This window comes from Copadichromis virginalis, linkage group LG11, assembly GCF_057382275.1.
Source record: "Copadichromis virginalis isolate Kocher_CV1m ecotype Utaka linkage group LG11, C_Virginalis_male_GT1.1, whole genome shotgun sequence".
In the NCBI taxonomy this organism is placed as follows: domain Eukaryota; kingdom Metazoa; phylum Chordata; class Actinopteri; order Cichliformes; family Cichlidae; genus Copadichromis; species Copadichromis virginalis.
This window is the reverse complement of record NC_140628.1, coordinates 22,745,679-22,762,609: the sequence shown is the minus strand read 5'-3', so window position 1 is coordinate 22,762,609 and position 16,931 is coordinate 22,745,679. Positions and strand designations below refer to the sequence as shown.

Here is a 16,931-nt window from a genome sequence, read left to right as displayed (position 1 = left end):
GTGGTCCCATGCTAATCACTCATTTGTTGAATAAATATATTATGATTTCACTGCCAGACTCTGGCCGGTTCATTAGCTATTTCATCATCTCCCACCATTTAATTATATATATTTTTTGGGCCCAGACACTTTGTGTGTTACTCTCTTCTCTACCTTGACTGTAACAGCTAACCATTAAACGTTGTTTAACATCAAACTCAAACAGATCACTTGTGTCACGAACAACTTTGTTGTTTTTTTTGTTTTTTTTGTAAAGTTCGTTTACTGCTCTGTTTCTCAATAAACGACAAAAACTGGGGACCACTTTGGTTTTCACGGCATCGTTTTTTCCCCCTACACATCAGGGCAGACATGTGGTGCAGCAGGTGATGGGTGACGTAAGGTACAGTATGTGTGCTATACAGTATCTCTGTCCTGTGGAAGCCCGGGGTTGGGATTGCTCTGCTTGTACTGTTGCGTCCCCCATCCTCCTTCCTGCTCATCTGCCGCTGAGCAGTCAAGGCCACGATGCTGCCTCAGAGAGCGATGCTCTGACTCATCTCTTTGTCAGTGGGAGACGCAGATTGTTGACGGTGCTGAAAGGGGCATGGCATGATTTCTTTTTTAGCTTTTATGCAACACAAAGTGGTCCAAACAAGCACAATACTTACATGTGAGAGCTGAAGGTGGGGATCACATGTGCTGCCATGAATATTGTATCCCTCCGATCCATGTGCCATGTTTTTGTGTGTGTGAGTCATCGAACAGCCTGTTGCAGATACCAAAATCCAAACGGGGGAGTGGGCTGAGCTTCATCTTTCATGCTGATGAGGATGAACTTGGCGTGGACCCTTTTCAGTGTTTATGTCTGCACTCTCTCCTTGTCGGTATCCCAGCAACACTTTCCACAACATACACACACATGGCTCACACACAAACACACACACTCATACAGAGCTGGGGGGAGAAGTTCAAATGTTGAGGTACAGAGGAGACGAGGTGGAGGGGCAGACAGTTGGACCTAACGGTGTGAATGATGATGACCACCTCTGGATATCAAGCCTCACCATCAGCACACACCCACCCACACACATGTTAAAGTCCCTACTCTACAAGAGGAGCCTTTTCCCCTAATATAGAAGAATTATATTGATGTGTTCCCGCTTAAATCAGCTTATTTGTACTGCACATGTATTCCATAAGCCTAAATCAAACATAAAATCAACTTTAGTATGATGCCAGCTGTCTAATAAATCAACTATATGTGTATGAAAACATTCAAAGTACCGCAAAGTATGAATATCTGCTGCCAAAGAAGTTAATAAAAATGTCTGTGTGGGTATTCCATACATACATATGTAAGTGCAAGTTTCTCCTTTATTTCTTTACAAGCCCCGAACAGAAGTTCACCTGCTTCCTGCTTCAAAATTTCATTCATTGCTAATCTAGCTCCATGACAACAAATGCATAAAGATTATAAGTGAAGCTGTTGCCACTCTTAGCGCTGGATAGGATTGATTTAATTGCTTGCCTCTGTTGTAATACTGCACTCTGGTGAGTCAGTTTTATTATGAAGGGTGATTTGCATTATAATTTCCGTAAAACAAAGGCACTCACTCATCATTTACACACTAATCTGGAAATAACGTCCTTGGAGCAGCGGAAGCAACGTGTGTGACTGACCAAAATACGCAGAGGTGTTTATTTCCAGTAAAGTGGCTAATGTCACCTATGCACACGAGTTCTTCCAGACACCCACTGAGTGTGAGCGCAACAATGAAATAAAATGCTTATACAGTAAGGCATTCATCTCTCACTGACTCTTTGTGACATAGCAATTCAGTTGAAACACCAGTTCAGAACAAGTCTCCTCAAAGTCCTTTATATTGAAAGGTAAAGACAGATCAGACACACACAATCAGATGACTCCATGTGAGTAAGCACTTGGTGACAGTGGGAAGGAAAAACTCCCTTTTAACAGGAAGAAACCTCTCTGGCAGAACCTGGGGGTGAGAGCAACAGCTGCTCCTGGACAATTGTACATCAGGGTTTGATGACACAAGCCATGCTGCAATGTTCACGACCCAGTCACACAGCCTGTTGTACCCTGGAGGCGGGGTCATTATCATTCCAAGTCTTAAAAACGCTGAAATCGTTTTATGGTGCATCCAGTGTAGTAACAACTTTACAAGGCTGCTGTGTTAGCTTGTGCTTGTGTGTTCAAGGATCTTTTAAAGGATTAACTAAAAGCAAGTAAAATGCAGATTTATACAAATAAAGATTTTATAAAATCATTACTACAATCCTCTTTTAATATGTTGATCTTCTCCATGTGAAAGGAGTGGGGGGAAAAAAAAAATCAGAAGAAAGATTAAAATTTTGATTTATTTTAATCACAAGCTACAAAAAAAGAAGAAGATATTTTTGACTTTTGCATCTGAATGCTGCATTGCTCACCGGTCACTTCATTAGGTCCAGCTTGGTAATACCAGATTGAAGCTTCTTTTGCTTCGGAGCAGCTTTAATTATTCATGGCACTCAGAAATACTGAACTTAAATACTCAAACCAGCCCATCAGGAACCAACAACTTTGCTGGGTTCATAAAGAGTTAAAATCATTCAGTTGCTCCGTTTCAACTACAGCAGAGCACCCTGATGTGTCTACATGCCTAAATGCAATGAAGTTGCTGATTCATCAATATTTGCATTAACGAGCAGTTGAACTGGTGTCTCTACTGAAGCTGGCCCAAGTGCATCTGTTAACTTATAGGACACAGCTGTAGCACAAATCTCCGACGACAGCATAGCGACAGGTTTGTGTTGTAGTTAAACCTCCTCTGGCCTCTTTTTGACACTTGGCCTGTTTGGCGCAACAGCACCACCTAGTGGCAGCAAACACAGTAAAGCTCCAACTGTCCCATGAGCACTGCGCCACATGTAACATTTAACCTACCTGTGTGTATAGTGACGACACACCTGAGGCACACTGACCTTCCAGGTGTTTGAAGGTCAGAACCTTCCTGGCTGAAGCACTATTCTGGTGGCCTTCTTTGTATAACCCAAAACAAACCGAACAGTACCAGGATTTCTGTATTTGGCGTTTTATTAAAGCATTCCATATACAAAACTCAACCCACATAAGTTAAAATTTATACATACAACAGAAATGATGTGTCACATACTCCAAAAGCTGAATAAATAATATTTACTATTCAAACAGCTTCTTTCAAATGTACATTCTGCTCATTCAACAACCACAACCCTGATTTCTAAGTAACAGGAGGGGTTGGTTTGCTGCTTTGATTCTTATTAATCACATGAATGATAAACTTCCAATCTGCAACAACCTGTTACACTATAAATGACCTGTCATATGTATATGGTTTTTAACCCTTCAATATTTGGAAAAGAAACTCAAGGTAAAAAAAAAACAAAAAAAACAAACAAACAAGGTCAGTGTGTGCATTAAGGTGCACATTAACAGGAAGTCTGACTTTGATCCTCTATTATCAGGGATACAAAGCAGCATTACATATGGAGAATAACTCCATTTGTTAGTAGACAGGTAAATATCAGTGTACTCATACAGCTCAGATCTTCAGTGAGGTGCTTTTGTCATTGCTCTGTGTGAAAGTACACTGGATTCAAAGTGAAAACGATCACTTATGTCACCAGCTCCTGACCTTTCCAGTTTGTGACCTTAAGGATGAAAAAACATCTCTTCTTCCCAAGTTAAGCCTTTAATGCGAGCAGCGAGCACTCAAACTACAACTCCTTCCTCCCTAGTTTCTCTGTGTAACAGAATGACTTCCCTCTAACTTAAACTGTGAGCCCTCAACTTTATTTTGAGCCGTATGAGGTTTAAGAGTTGGCTTGTAGCCTACATTCTAGAGTATTTACCTCCACATTGGACGTGGACATCAATGTGAACACCTTAACACTCTGAAATCAGTGGAGTAGATCTCACTGTAAACACAGAACAAAGCATCTGTGTTTAGATTCACCAAGAACATCTCATACAATGTCACAGGGTAAAAACAAGTCAATGAATCAGCCCAGGTCGTAACAACAGTCCCTCAGAAACAAACTACAAAGAGAAATGACTGCATCCTGCTTGTAGCCGAAAACGAGAGCACAGCCTATTTAAAATCCATAATAGAACAACAGGTGGAGTCAGCCCTGTTGCTAAAAGCCTCATTGCTTTTTAAGCCACTCCCACGTCCTTTACCCTTTTTGGAAGTTTCTAGATTTTCAGTTTGTAACAGTGTCTTATTACAAAGAGAAGTGTACACGAAAATGGCAACGAGCGGCAGCATAAATAACACGTTATAAGAAACGTCATCCAGTTTTTAGCTGACATCTTAATAAGAAACCGCAGCACTGCATACAGACAAATAACACTCTTTATATAGTGTTAAAACAATGATATTTACCGGTGGACAGATACTGAATATGGCCGGTTTGTCCTCGGTGTGCTTAGATACAGATCTGCTGTGTGTGTGTGATCAGTGTTACATGGCTAATGAGCAGCTCATGACTGGCCTTCCTGTCTCTGTGCTCCAATCACATGAGGGTTAAACTGCGTGATGATGATGGTGATGTCATCGCGGTACATGCGAGCCAGCTCCTCGGGCAGTGACAGCATCTTTGACAGCCTCTCGTGGTCCACTGTGCCAAACTCGTTGTTTCCCACCGCGTGGCGCATCAGGTGGGTGGCGGCGTTCTGATCTTCAAATGCTGAGGACGCACGAGCCTTTCGCTCCTCGAGCAGCCCCTGCATTTGTCCCAAGGTCACCCTGTATCCTCCGACTTTGAGCGGCTGATGCTGGTGGACCCCAGTCAAATACTCCCCGACGATACGAATCACTTCCTGCCTGTGGAGGGTCTCCCAAAGGCCATCAGAGCCAATCACCTGCCGAGAGAAGAGTCATATAATTGTATATATAATCTACCGAAAGAAATCATTAAAAGACCAAAATCACAATGAGATTCATGCCCATGATGAATGTATTTACACTTAAAACCACAACTGTAAGTCAGAAAACATTCAAGTGTAGTAACTGAAGCCGGCATGGGAGCTGTAGCTAACATTATTCATTCGCTTGGGAAAATACTGGCACTGAGAATAAGTCATCTAAACCTAATTATTTCTTCATAAATACAGCCTTTGTTTGAAAAGGTCACACAGCATGCATTAGCTAGATATTTCCTCAAAAGAAGAGCTTTCTTTTTAATTAAATAAATAGCACAGCCCACTTTTACATGCAATGAAAAAAAGGTACATCTGGAGGATGGATGCCTACTTTGAGGAGAACAATGGTACAAACATCAGGATTCAGAGCACATTATTCAGTTCTCAGAGTTAATTAGATGTGACTCATAAAATCTGACATTATTCAGCCTATTGACATAAAATATAGACCCCAGATCCATAATGTGTTTAATTTTATAAATAGAATAAATGTCCAGGTGTCAACTCTTTGGATCAGTTCCTATGTCTCGGATTTATGCGGGGCTTTAAATCAACTAATGCTGGGCCCTTTAACCAGTGAAGAATGAGAGCTTTATTAAGAATGGGGATGATGTTGCATTGATCATCGTGACTGTAGACATACAAGTTTTCAAAATGTTGAAGGGCAGTATATTTTTGGGACAGATGTGGAAAAACGATAAGACTGCCAGGAAATAAATGTCCTGATGTAAAACACATTGTATGTATTTTGTATGACACAGCAGCGGGGGTTAGGTTAACTGACAGGCCGGGATCCTGTCCAGGGTTTACCCTGCATCTGTGACAGCTGGCATAGGCTCCAGCTCCTGAACTGGATAAGCAAAAGAGAATGGATGGATGGGTGACAGCACCGCCGCTGCATCTTACCAGGAAGCGATCCTGTGGCCTCAGCTTGTGATACGTGATCTCGGGCTCAGCGGTCAAGTAAGGAGGGGTGTGATAGTTCGGGGGGATAAACTTGGTATGCTCATTTTCGTGAAGCTGATCAGGTCCGGACTCCAAGACGCGCTTCTGCAGCTCAATGCTCCACTTGAACTTCACATCCCCGAACGCACGGAAAGGCATGAGCAAGCCGAGCAGCCGCTCCTGACAAAGAAGAAAAATATGGTGGTGAGGTTTTAATAAAGGTTGTAAACACAATCACAGTGAGCAGATTAACGAGTGCAGTACCTGACGGATGACCGTTTTTCTCTCTGATGGAGGGTGTTCGCTCCGTATCCGAGCCACCTCGCTCTCATTCTGGGCGTTATGGTCATTGGAGAATGTGTGAGCGCTGAATGAACCATCCTCTTCTTGGACACCCAAAACTGCCCGAGCATCTCCTGCATTGGCTATAAAGCTTCAGAAACAAAGAGACAACGTTACAAAAAAATCTATTTCATCCCTTTAATGTTGCTATAATGCATTAAACCATGTATTTATTGTTCATACAGGTCTGGTCCATCAATGTGAGCCACACAGGCTGTTGCTCCAGAAAAGGCCACTCTCAGAACCCAGTAGTGCAAAAAAGCATTTGGGTCTCCAACCTGCAGAGCAAAATAAAGCAGGAAAGGACTGTGCTTACTAGACAGGCAGGCACTGACACACAAGCTCCCCTTTGAGCCATAAAAGTTTAAATTTGGATGCTCACATTTTTTGGCATTGCTGCTGTGGAGAAATGTTATTCAATATGTGGCTTAATGTGTCAAACTGAACTCAAGTCTTGGCACAATTTAAATCAGGCTAACATGTCCGTGATATTCTGAATTTGTGCTCAGCCAATATCAGCTTACACTGCATGCGGGCACACTATGAGGAGGACTGCCCTGGGCTACAACTGCAATAATAACCACTGCAAGTTTCATAATGAAGCTGAAATAATGTCAGACATGGAAAGTAAATCAGGGAGATGATAAAAGGCCAGAAATTACTCTAATGATAAAATGAGTCGATGACACTCAGGGTCTCACTTGGGAGTTAATTCAGAGCTCCTAAGTTTGCCTCCTTAAAGTAAAACTTGGAACATAAACTAGTCACACCAAACTGTATTAGCATGTTCACAAGGCACACCTTGGATTTTTTACAGTTCATACCTGAGCTTCCAGTGAAATATCATTGTCGAGCCTCTTGAAGGCATTCAGCAACGCCTCGCGGGTGTCTGGAACGTCACCTGGGCTGAAAACAGGGAGAACACTTGAGTGAATCGGATAAAAGCAGGAGGCACAGGTCGAGAACAGAGACCAAAAACAGCACTACTGGAAAACAACACACCGGCCTATGTTGGTGTGGGTGTGCTGCTACCAGGTAAAGATGAAAATAAAATGAGAAAGAAGGAAATGTTTGCCAAGGCCAAACACTGGGGAGAAAAATTACACTTCTGTGAATCAGAACAGATGACTGTCTACTAATGCTTTTGACATACTGGAAAGGCCAAAAGACAAAGAATGCATTTGTAAACATCATACATTAACTGGACATTTTATTAGGTACACCTTGAAGACAACAGATGCAGGCCACTACGACTCCTCGGGTAGGCTGCAAAATGATGTTTATGCTAAGGGGGCCCAAACTGTGCCAAGAACATTTCCCCAATACTATTACACCACCAGCAGCCTGAACCGCTGATGCACAGCAGGATGGATCTGTGCTTTCATGTTGTTTACACCAAATTCAGACCCTGTCATCCAAAATGTCACAGCAGAATTTGAGACTCATCAGACAAGGAAAGCTTCTTTTGTCCAGTTTTGGTGAACCCATGCAAACTGCATCCTCAGTTTTCTGTTACTAGCTGACACCACTGGGCGGTCGTCTTGACCATGTCTACAAGCCTAAATGCACTTAGCTGCTGCTGTGTGATGATCTGATTAGACGTACCCAGTGAAAACCCAGGCAATGAACACACATTTGTGAGGCAAACGCTGAGCTGAGTCCAGCAGAGGCTGCTTGAGAAAGTTTGAGAAACGAATTGCTCTCATTTTAATACAAAACGCCCGGGGTGGGGGGGTTCTTTGTTTGTTTCTTTGTTTTTTAACACAGTGGCCTTTAGACGTAGAAGTGTGTACTCTGCTGACTTTCACATTCCTCACCTGGTTAGATCGATTAATTCCTGCCAGTAGGTTCGAAGGCTGTTGAAGTAGAGCCTCTGAGCCTCCCTACTGAAGTAGTCGTTGGGGTGTTTGTGCCACTGCAAGATGGGACTAAGAGCCCTGCCGGCCTCCACCGCTGCCTCAAGCTCACACAGAGTGTTGTGGGGCAGCAGTGACACTGCTATGTAGTAAAACAACCGCTCACTCAGCGCCTGCAGAGAAGAGTTTGTTGCACAGGAAACAGTACAATTGCATAAAGACACACAGTGGCAAACATAACACAGAAAGGTGCATCGTGCCCCAACAGCTGTGCAGCCTTTCAAATATTTGCACAAAATGAAATATTTACACATTGTTAGTTTGCAGATTGCACCAAAAAAAATTCAAGCTGGGATAGGCTCCAGCGCCCCCCGCGACCCTGAAAAGGAGAAGCAGAAGCGAATGGATGGATGGATAGTTTGCAGATTGCACCAAAAAAAATTCAATCACAATCGTTTGGATTTGCAAGCTACGCCTTTAGAGCAAAGAAAGCTAATCAGTTAAAATGCTATGCAGGATAACTGTGTCAGAGCTAGTGACAATAAATGTCACTGAGGAAAAATAGACCACAAATTATCGACAATTATGAGGTTTTTTACTCAATCTGACATGTCTGAGCATTTTCTTTCAATATTCAATTCAATACGAGCTAAATAATCAACTTTCTGGATAAAGTTTGATGAAGAAAATGAGGGTCTGCCAAGAAAAACAAGAAAGAAAAAGTAGTAAGGTTTGAGTTTGAGTCCAAGCTACGCTGCTGGAGAAAAGTAAGATAACCAGTTAAAATGACACGCAGGCTAAGTGTCCCAGTTTACCTGTGCACAGGCGCAGCCAGCGTGGCCGTCAAACACGCCGAGCAGCATCCCTCGCGTCTGCAGGCACGTGGCTGCGCTGCGGCGATCTTCGATGGGAGCGTTGGCTGGCAGCTGATTACTTTCGAAACCCATCACCGAAGACACATTTTTCCCATCAAACTCTGGCACCTGGGATTACAGCATGAATAGTAAACTACAGCAATGCTACTACGGATGGCAAAATGCATTTTATCTACAACCCAACAAACCTTAAAGCTGTACTCGTTGGCTTTGAGAATGGAGTTGACCTGCGGAGGGGTGAGGATGTAGCTGTGGAGAACTGAGGATGTCTGGTAACTTCTTGATGGCTGGCGTCGTTGCCACATGTGAGCCGACTTTCTTGAGGCAGGTAGGTGAGCTACAGGCCCAAACTGGGACTGGTGTTGTTGGCATGGTAACAGACTGGAGGCCAAGACCTTGGAGCGAGGCAAAGCCCTGAGCAGCTGAGATGTCACAGGCATGGCTGACGGTACCCTGCAGGCAGGCGCGCACACACACACACACTCTGCAGTGCTGATGTAACCACACCTATTGAAGAGGTACAGCGGTCAGAGAGCAGCAGATGGAGGTCCTTTTCTTTAAGCTGCATTCATCAGCAGGGGGCAGAGTGTCCCTGGCATAGACCATTAAGCAAACACTGTGCAAACAAACTGGGATGATGTGACGAGATTTTGCAGCTGGTCGTAAGCTTTATGACAGAATAACGTAAAAACAGTTTTTCCATAGTAACTGCCGACATGATACTTGAAAGTTAATGTTCAGACAAATCCTTTAAACCTGACTCCTGCAGTGACCATTCACATATTTTGCCTGTGGGCAATTCAGATTAAATCAGTTCGCTGGTTAAATGTTGGGCTGTTGATTGACTGCTTGCTGTACTGGAAACTTTATGGAGCCCAACATTACTGTGAAACAGAATAGGTCAAAGTAAGGGATCCATGTAAAGATGATGCAGTAAAAAAATACATGAATTTCAATACTTCTGTGTAGGGCTGCTCGATTATGGCAAAAATGATAATCACGATTATTTTCACTGAAATTGAGATCGCGATTATTTGACGATATTTATTTAACCCTTTAAGACCTACTATAGAACCAAGTCCGCCAGAGCTTATATTATTTTTTTACATGTTGTAGTGCCATTTGTGGGAGCATTTCAAGTTGCTAAATAACTGTTATAGCCCATATTTTAATAATATGTATGCATTAAGTCCATAGTAACTACATTAATTGCAAAAAAGTGCAATAAACTACAAAAAAATTGAAAATCGTTTTTGTTTTGTTTTTTTACATATATTTCTACTTGGAGAAATTTAAGAGGCTTATCCTTCAAAACTTTAAATACAAAAAAGTTGCAAAAAATAGTTTACAACAACAGGAAATTTATTTTGAGTGTCTTCATAGTTTTATTTTGGAGATACACCAATTTTTATATACTGCAGGAAAAACAAAAAAAACAATCCTATGATGCAAATTTGCAAAGAAAACAGCAGGTGCATCAAAATAAACTATGTCCAGCAGTGCAATTCGAGTTCAAAGCATCCCAGAAACTATTCAGAAAAGTCAAACATGACCAGTAGAGGTTTTTAAGGTCTACAAGTAAAAAAACTACATTTCCGCGAAAATGACGTCACTTCCGGTTTCGGCCAGGAAATGGCGGACATGCGACAGTTCGCGCTGACATCTGTTTCACTGTGGGAAGTGTTATGAACAGCTGATCGGATCGGCAAAGGTGTTTCTGGAATATTATGTTTTTGTTCCTGCAAGCGCTTTTTATGCAATTTTTGCAAAGCTTTATGTGGAAGGAAACCGTGACCGAGGACAAGCTGATGGCATAAGTTGTAAGTACAACTCCTCCGGTTTCATATGCAAAACAAATTATTGCGCTAGCTTACATGGTTCAGATTCTACAGGGATTTAAAAGTAGTTACACAAAACGGAGCGTGCTGCTCTGACCGGATTTAAAGGGTTAACAATGACTTTAAAAAATAATATAAAATAGTGTGCAACACCACTGAAGTTTTTTTTTTTTTTTTTACCTCTCTTTTCAACCAACGGCAGTCACTCTCCTCTCCAAATAACTTCTGCTTAGCTTTCCGAGATTCCCTCGGGTCCTCTTAATCAGCGGTCTCCAACCTTTTTTGCGCCACAGACCGGTTTATGCCCGACAATATTTTCACGGACCGGCCTTTAAGGTGTCGCAGATAAATGAGGGAGGGGCTAATAATCGGCTCAGTCATTTTTAATGATCGTTGAAAGCCCATATCGTAATCGTGATTAAAATTCGATTAATTGAGCAGCCCTACTTCTGTGCTCAGGAATAGTTGTGTTGAGGAGGGGATCTTTAAATAGTTGTGATCTCTGTATCGCCATTTCTTTAGCGCTTAAACACACAGCATGCTGACCAACTACATACTGGATGAACAAGTCCTTCATTGTTTGAAATAGGGCTGCCACAATTAGTCGACTAGTCACAATTACGTCGACAATCAAAATCGTTTACGACTGAATTTAAGAGTGTAATAACGGACTGAAACAGAAGATGGCAGCGCTGCCCAGAATTCATAGCGCAGCCCAGCTCAGTTTCCAACAATGGCAGCAGCTAGTTAGTTTTAATATTACTCTTATTGTGTGGATGCCCTCAAAGGGCATCCACACTATTGAGTTCCTGTTTCTATTTATTCCACTATATTCTAGTTGCTTCCGTACACTTTTTGGCACTTAACGACTCCCACAGTTTTTATCCGATTTTCGCCATTCAAACTTTTAAAAAATTCTGCTATTTCTGCTAATGCGGGCTATGACTTTTGGTGCTCATAACTTCTATACTTTTTGAGATATTGAATTTTTTTGCAATATTTTTTGCCCATTTCTGCCATATTATCAGTGGCCTCACTGATTTTCCTTGCCAGGTTGACCTGTGTTCTAGCTCAGTGAGATGAGCATCCGTTCTCAGACTGGGAGGCCCGGGTTCAAATCCCGCTTATGGCAACATTTCTTTCAGTTAACAGTTAAACTTTTTTAACTCTTTTCAGCAGAAATTCTGCTAATTGAACTATTTTCAGCAGAATTTTCACCTCTTTTCTGCCCAAATTCTGCTTAATTAACCTCTTCTGAAAAACTTTCAGCCTTTTCACCTCTTATTAGCACAAATCTCAGCTGTTTTCAGAAAATACTCTTTTCAGCAGAAATTCTGCTAATTCACCTCTTTTCTGCCAAGTTTTCAGCCTTTCACCTCTTATCAGCACAATTCTCAGCCGCTTCCGCTCATTTCAGCACAATTGTCAGTCTCTCCGCCTCTTCTTTGTGAGAATCAGTTTGGCTCAGTGAGATGAGAAGCCGCCTTGAGACCAGAAGGGCAACGTTCAAATCCTGCTCTAGGGCAACATTTTTTTTTCAACTTTTTCAGCAGAAATCTTCAGCGTTAAGGCATCCACACAGCATTTTTGCAGGAAATGCAAATTTTTCTAGTTATTCTTTCTGGGTCACAAAATAAACTTTTAACATATTTTTAGGTGAGAATGTAGCTTTGTAAACCTCAAATATCTTCTCAGTTTATCAAGACACCAACATATTTTCAAAAGCGCTCCGACGCTTTCGGAGACGTCTGTTACCCACTAGCTCAATAGCTAGCCGGGGGCAAGGCTCACTAGAGCCTGTGAGAACACCGGACTCCCGGCAAATCGGTTTCAAACCCACCATGGTCTTTCGCTACTCAGGTTAAACATGTAATATAAGTCACTTAGATAACTTAAAATGTTATTGTTTGGCTTTTTTTTGTATTTTATTTGTTCCTGAGTAAATCGGTTTGGCTGAGATTAAAGTTGTAGTTTTTACACAGCTGAATAAACCTCAAGAAGACAACCGATTATCAGAAGTGTGAGATGCTCGGGAATGTACTCCGGCGTCCCATTATATTTTAGATAGCAAGGAGTTTATTAAACTTCACCGAAACAATCTGCAAATTTCATTACAATTTAATAAACTACCATCTTGTCTTTACTTTTAGTTAGCACATACCTTAAACACTTAAAGCTGTAAGCTAATGATAGTTATATAAGAGCAGATGCATGCTGGTGCGGTGCAATAAGCTGCACGCTGTACGTCTAATGGATGCATGATCTGATTAGTCCACTAATCGCAAAAATAATCTTTGACTAGTCGACTATCAAAATAATCGTTTGTGGCAGCCCTAGTTTGAAACAATAGAGAAAGAGAGACAAACAGAAGGTCCTTGCTGCATAATGTGTTACAGTAGTGCAGGACCACAAAGCCTCAATTTGAAGTAAAAACATTTATGAGGCTGGTCACTTTATTAGGTACAACTATTCAATCAGACGATCACATGGCAGCAACTCACAAGCATCAGAATCGGGAAAAACGGTGATTTTAGTGACTTTATATGTGGCATGGTTGATGGTGCCAAAGGGATGGTTTTGAGTATTTCAGAAACTACAGATCTACTGGGATTCTACCAAACAGACATATCTAGGGCTTACAGCCAAAGGTCTGAAAAAAGTAGGTGAAAAAGTAAGTGGGTGAAAAGGCATCAATGCCAGAGGTCAGTAGAGAATCACCAGACTGCTTTAAGCTTATCGGAAGGCAACAGTAACTCAAATAATAACTAAGATATGCAGAAGAGCATCTCTGCATGCACGAAATATATCAAACCTTGAAGCAGATGGGCTACAACAACAGAAGACCACACCAAGTGTCCCTTCTGTCAGCTAGTAACAGGAAACTGAAAAATTCACACAGACTCATGGTGCCTTGTATTAATCCTTGTGGTGTGGGGGATGTTTTTTTTTCTTTTTTTTTGCACACTTTGGACCCTTCAGTACCACATGAACATTGATAAAGCGCCTCAACTTACTCGAGTATTGTTGCTGATCATATGCATCCCTTTATGACCACAGCGTACCATCTTCTGATGGCTGCCTCCAGCAGGATAACACACCACGTTCACTGCACTCAAATAGCCTTCACAGTCAACAGATCTCAATCAAATTGAGCAATTTTTGATGTGGTGAAACCAGAGATTCAGATCATAGATGTGCAGCTGACCAATCTGCAGTAATAGTCTAATGCCACTGTGTCAATATGGACCAAAATCTCTGACAAATTTTTCAGGCACCTTGTTGAATCTGTGCCACAAAGAGTTAAGACAGTTCTGAAGGCAAAAAGGAGGTAAAAACCAGCACTAGCAATGTGTACCTAATAAAGTAGCTCCGGTGAGCGTGTACTCTCAACAAAATTGCTCTTATTAATAAATTTAATTTGCATGAACACTGTGTTGAATATTTAGAGAAGAAATGTCAACCCTCAAAGATATTGTTACAGTGATTATGTCCCATAATCTCAGATAGGGGCAGTGTAGAGCCTCCTTCAGGAATAATAGAAAGTGTTTTAGTTTCGTTTATATAGTTTGACGAGGTTTAACCATTTCTGTCCTGAAGTATTGAGAAAAACCTGGATTAGAGATAGCGCCACTGGAGACGACATCTGCCGTGAGTTGTACTCTGCACTCTTCTCTATAGGTCAGCAACTCTGCACACTGACTGTTAAAAATAGCCCTGGCAGTAACTCGCCCCTGACATTTAGTTCTTGAATCTAAATGACTGGTTAGGATGACCCAGTAAACCGGATCCTCACTGCAACTGTTCATAAAATCTGCCCTCATTTAATAATTTAAGACGAGTCACGAGAACAGGGTGAAAAGAGAAACCAACAGATATGAAACTTCCTCAGCTGATTCTGAAAACAGTCAGATACCTTTATGTATTTAAAATGGTAAGAAGCTACATATCCAGACATGCAAATAAGGCAGTGTGCATACACTTCCAGCAGTCAAACCTTAATAGAATAAACAAGCAAATGTGTACTTTGAGCGTTTTCTTTCCACTAGTCTAAAAAAGAAAAGAAAGGGGGAAAAAGACCTGTATTACGGAAGTAAAATAGCGTCAGAACTGTAAAAATAAAATTACCAGCTCCTAAAAAGACGTTTCCGCTCTATGTTTCGCCTGTTATATCTACAGACCATCAAAATGTGGAAAAACTCTTAAAGTGTGCGGACAGTGATGGAGCAACAAAGGTGATGGATGCTCGGGTAAAAACGTACTCCTTACAGTGACGGCGTCTTGCAGGCTGACCCCATATGGAGAAAGCCCAAACTATGTGTGAGGCACACAGACCACTGAGGGCCCGTCCCAGCTTGGATCTCTGCAACTAAGTTGTCATGTTTGTTGTCATCACTAGCCTTTCCTTGCTAGTTGCAAAGCAGGTCTGTAAACCAACCAGCCAGTATTGGAGGAGTCCGACTAAAAACATGGAGGCGTAGTCTCAGAGCCACAACATGACAATAAAATAGGAACAGGAAAGCTGTCAAACAAGGTTAGTTAAATGGGTACAGTAGCCAAATTCATGCTAACGGCTGCTAGTGGTGTCCAGGTTACACCCACCAAACTGGATACGGTTTGCTTACATAAGACGCGACTACACCCGGGAAAAATCCTCCGGACTTCAACGCATCTTAACCTGCAAGAGTGAAAAGTTCAAACGAGGTGCAAAGTTATGGCTTACCTCAACCAGCGGATGTAAAGAAGTTATTTGAGCTCATGGCTTAACGCCGACCCCTCTGTGTATCATTCGGGAGCGCCACCCGGTGGAGTGAACTCTGATTGGCTAAGGGCTAGCAGACGTGATGACGTAGAAGCATAACCACATGCACAAAGTCAGGATGTGCTTTTTAAAGCCCCACTTCTAGATAGGATCAGAACTGCTGTGACCCAAGAAAAGCGATCCGCTTTTTAGTTTTTAGTATATGTAAATTTTATAATTTATTAAACAATTTTATAATCTGTACATTTATAATGTTTTATTTTGTTTCTGAATTTACAATTTGTCATTTGAAGAATAAAAGAGTCTTAAAATAAACCAGAAAAAAAAAGATTTGTTAAGTACATCTGTTCCTCTTATCCTTCTAAATATCCACTCAGGCAATCAAGTGGCAGCAACTCAATGCATTTAGACATGTAGACATGATCAAAACGAACTGCTGAAGTTCAAATGGAGCATCAGAGTGGGGATGAACAGTGATTTAAGTGACTTTGAAAGTAGAATGGTTGGTGCCACACTTCTCCGGGTTTCACAGCGAGTGGTCCGAAAAACAGAAAACATCCAGTTCACTAGGTGAAAATGCCTTGTTGATGTCACAGGAGACTGGGCAGTCCGGTTTGAGCTGATAGGAAGACAACAGTAACTCAAAAACCACACGTTATGCAGGTATGCAGATGATAATCTATGGTATGTTGAAACTTGAAGCAGATGGGCTACCTTGGTTGGGCTATGGATGGATTTAAATTTGATGTCAGCAAGACGTTTAAAAAAAAAAAAGGATTCGGTCTATTTAGCACCGCACTGCAATGCTTCTTCTTTTAAGAACACTTTGTGTATTAATGAGCCCAGTTTCTGTACTATTGAAAGAAAATTATTAATATTTTTTCTTGAGTTCAGCAGCTTGGAGGTGTTCTAATGTCTTCACAAGTCTGGAATCCAGGCAGGCCAGGTTAGTCAGTTAATCTATGGAACCACCATACTGTAAATCATGCAGTGCAGTTAAGCATTACCTTGCTGAAATATTTCCCAAATTTTTTTTCAATGCACCAAACCTCTTTGTAGGAGTTACACCACTCATCATTGATGGAGTCTTCACAGATGTAACACCATGTGTACTAATGCAATACCATACCATGGTAGCATGAACAGTGCACTGGTAGTGTGCCGGATTTGGAATATGCAACAGCAAAAGGCAATGAGAACATTCCCCACTATGCCTGAGGTAACAGAGCCAGACATATTTCAGTAAAGCATCTGCATTAAAAGGCACACAGTCAAGAAAGAAAACCAAGACAGAGAGAAATAAAAATAAAAGATTATAACTTTTTCATGCTGGCCAGTGTTTTTCTAGCTTCAGTCAGGAACCTT

At 41.6% G+C, this 16,931-nt stretch overlaps 1 protein-coding gene and 1 long non-coding RNA gene across 4 annotated transcripts; both read right to left on the bottom strand.

The window, feature by feature from the left end:
* Positions 1-127: 127 nt before the first annotated feature.
* LOC146698577 (uncharacterized) lies at positions 128-1,028 on the bottom strand. The gene is made up of 2 exons (XR_014922908.1): positions 651-1,028; positions 128-575 (listed from the first exon to the last, which is right to left on the bottom strand). It is a non-coding gene; the product is annotated as an uncharacterized LOC146698577 (long non-coding RNA).
* Positions 1,029-4,364: 3,336 nt separating this feature from the next.
* Positions 4,365-15,628, bottom strand: pdp1 (pyruvate dehydrogenase phosphatase catalytic subunit 1). 3 transcript variants are annotated; one of them, XM_085473753.1, is made up of 9 exons: positions 15,528-15,628; positions 9,158-9,476; positions 8,910-9,077; positions 8,056-8,267; positions 7,063-7,144; positions 6,422-6,516; positions 6,161-6,329; positions 5,858-6,076; positions 4,365-4,891 (listed from the first exon to the last, which is right to left on the bottom strand). In XM_085473753.1, exons 2-9 carry the CDS (start codon positions 9,407-9,409, stop codon positions 4,511-4,513), a joined length of 1,578 nt encoding a protein of 525 aa, XP_085329879.1. In that variant the 5' UTR covers positions 9,410-9,476; positions 15,528-15,628; the 3' UTR covers positions 4,365-4,510. The 3 variants fall into 3 exon arrangements, with proteins under 3 accessions (XP_085329879.1, XP_085329880.1, XP_085329878.1); XM_085473754.1 differs by having other exon boundaries at positions 9,158-9,422; XM_085473752.1 differs by lacking the exon at positions 15,528-15,628 and adding an exon at positions 15,430-15,521.
* Positions 15,629-16,931: the final 1,303 nt, after the last annotated feature.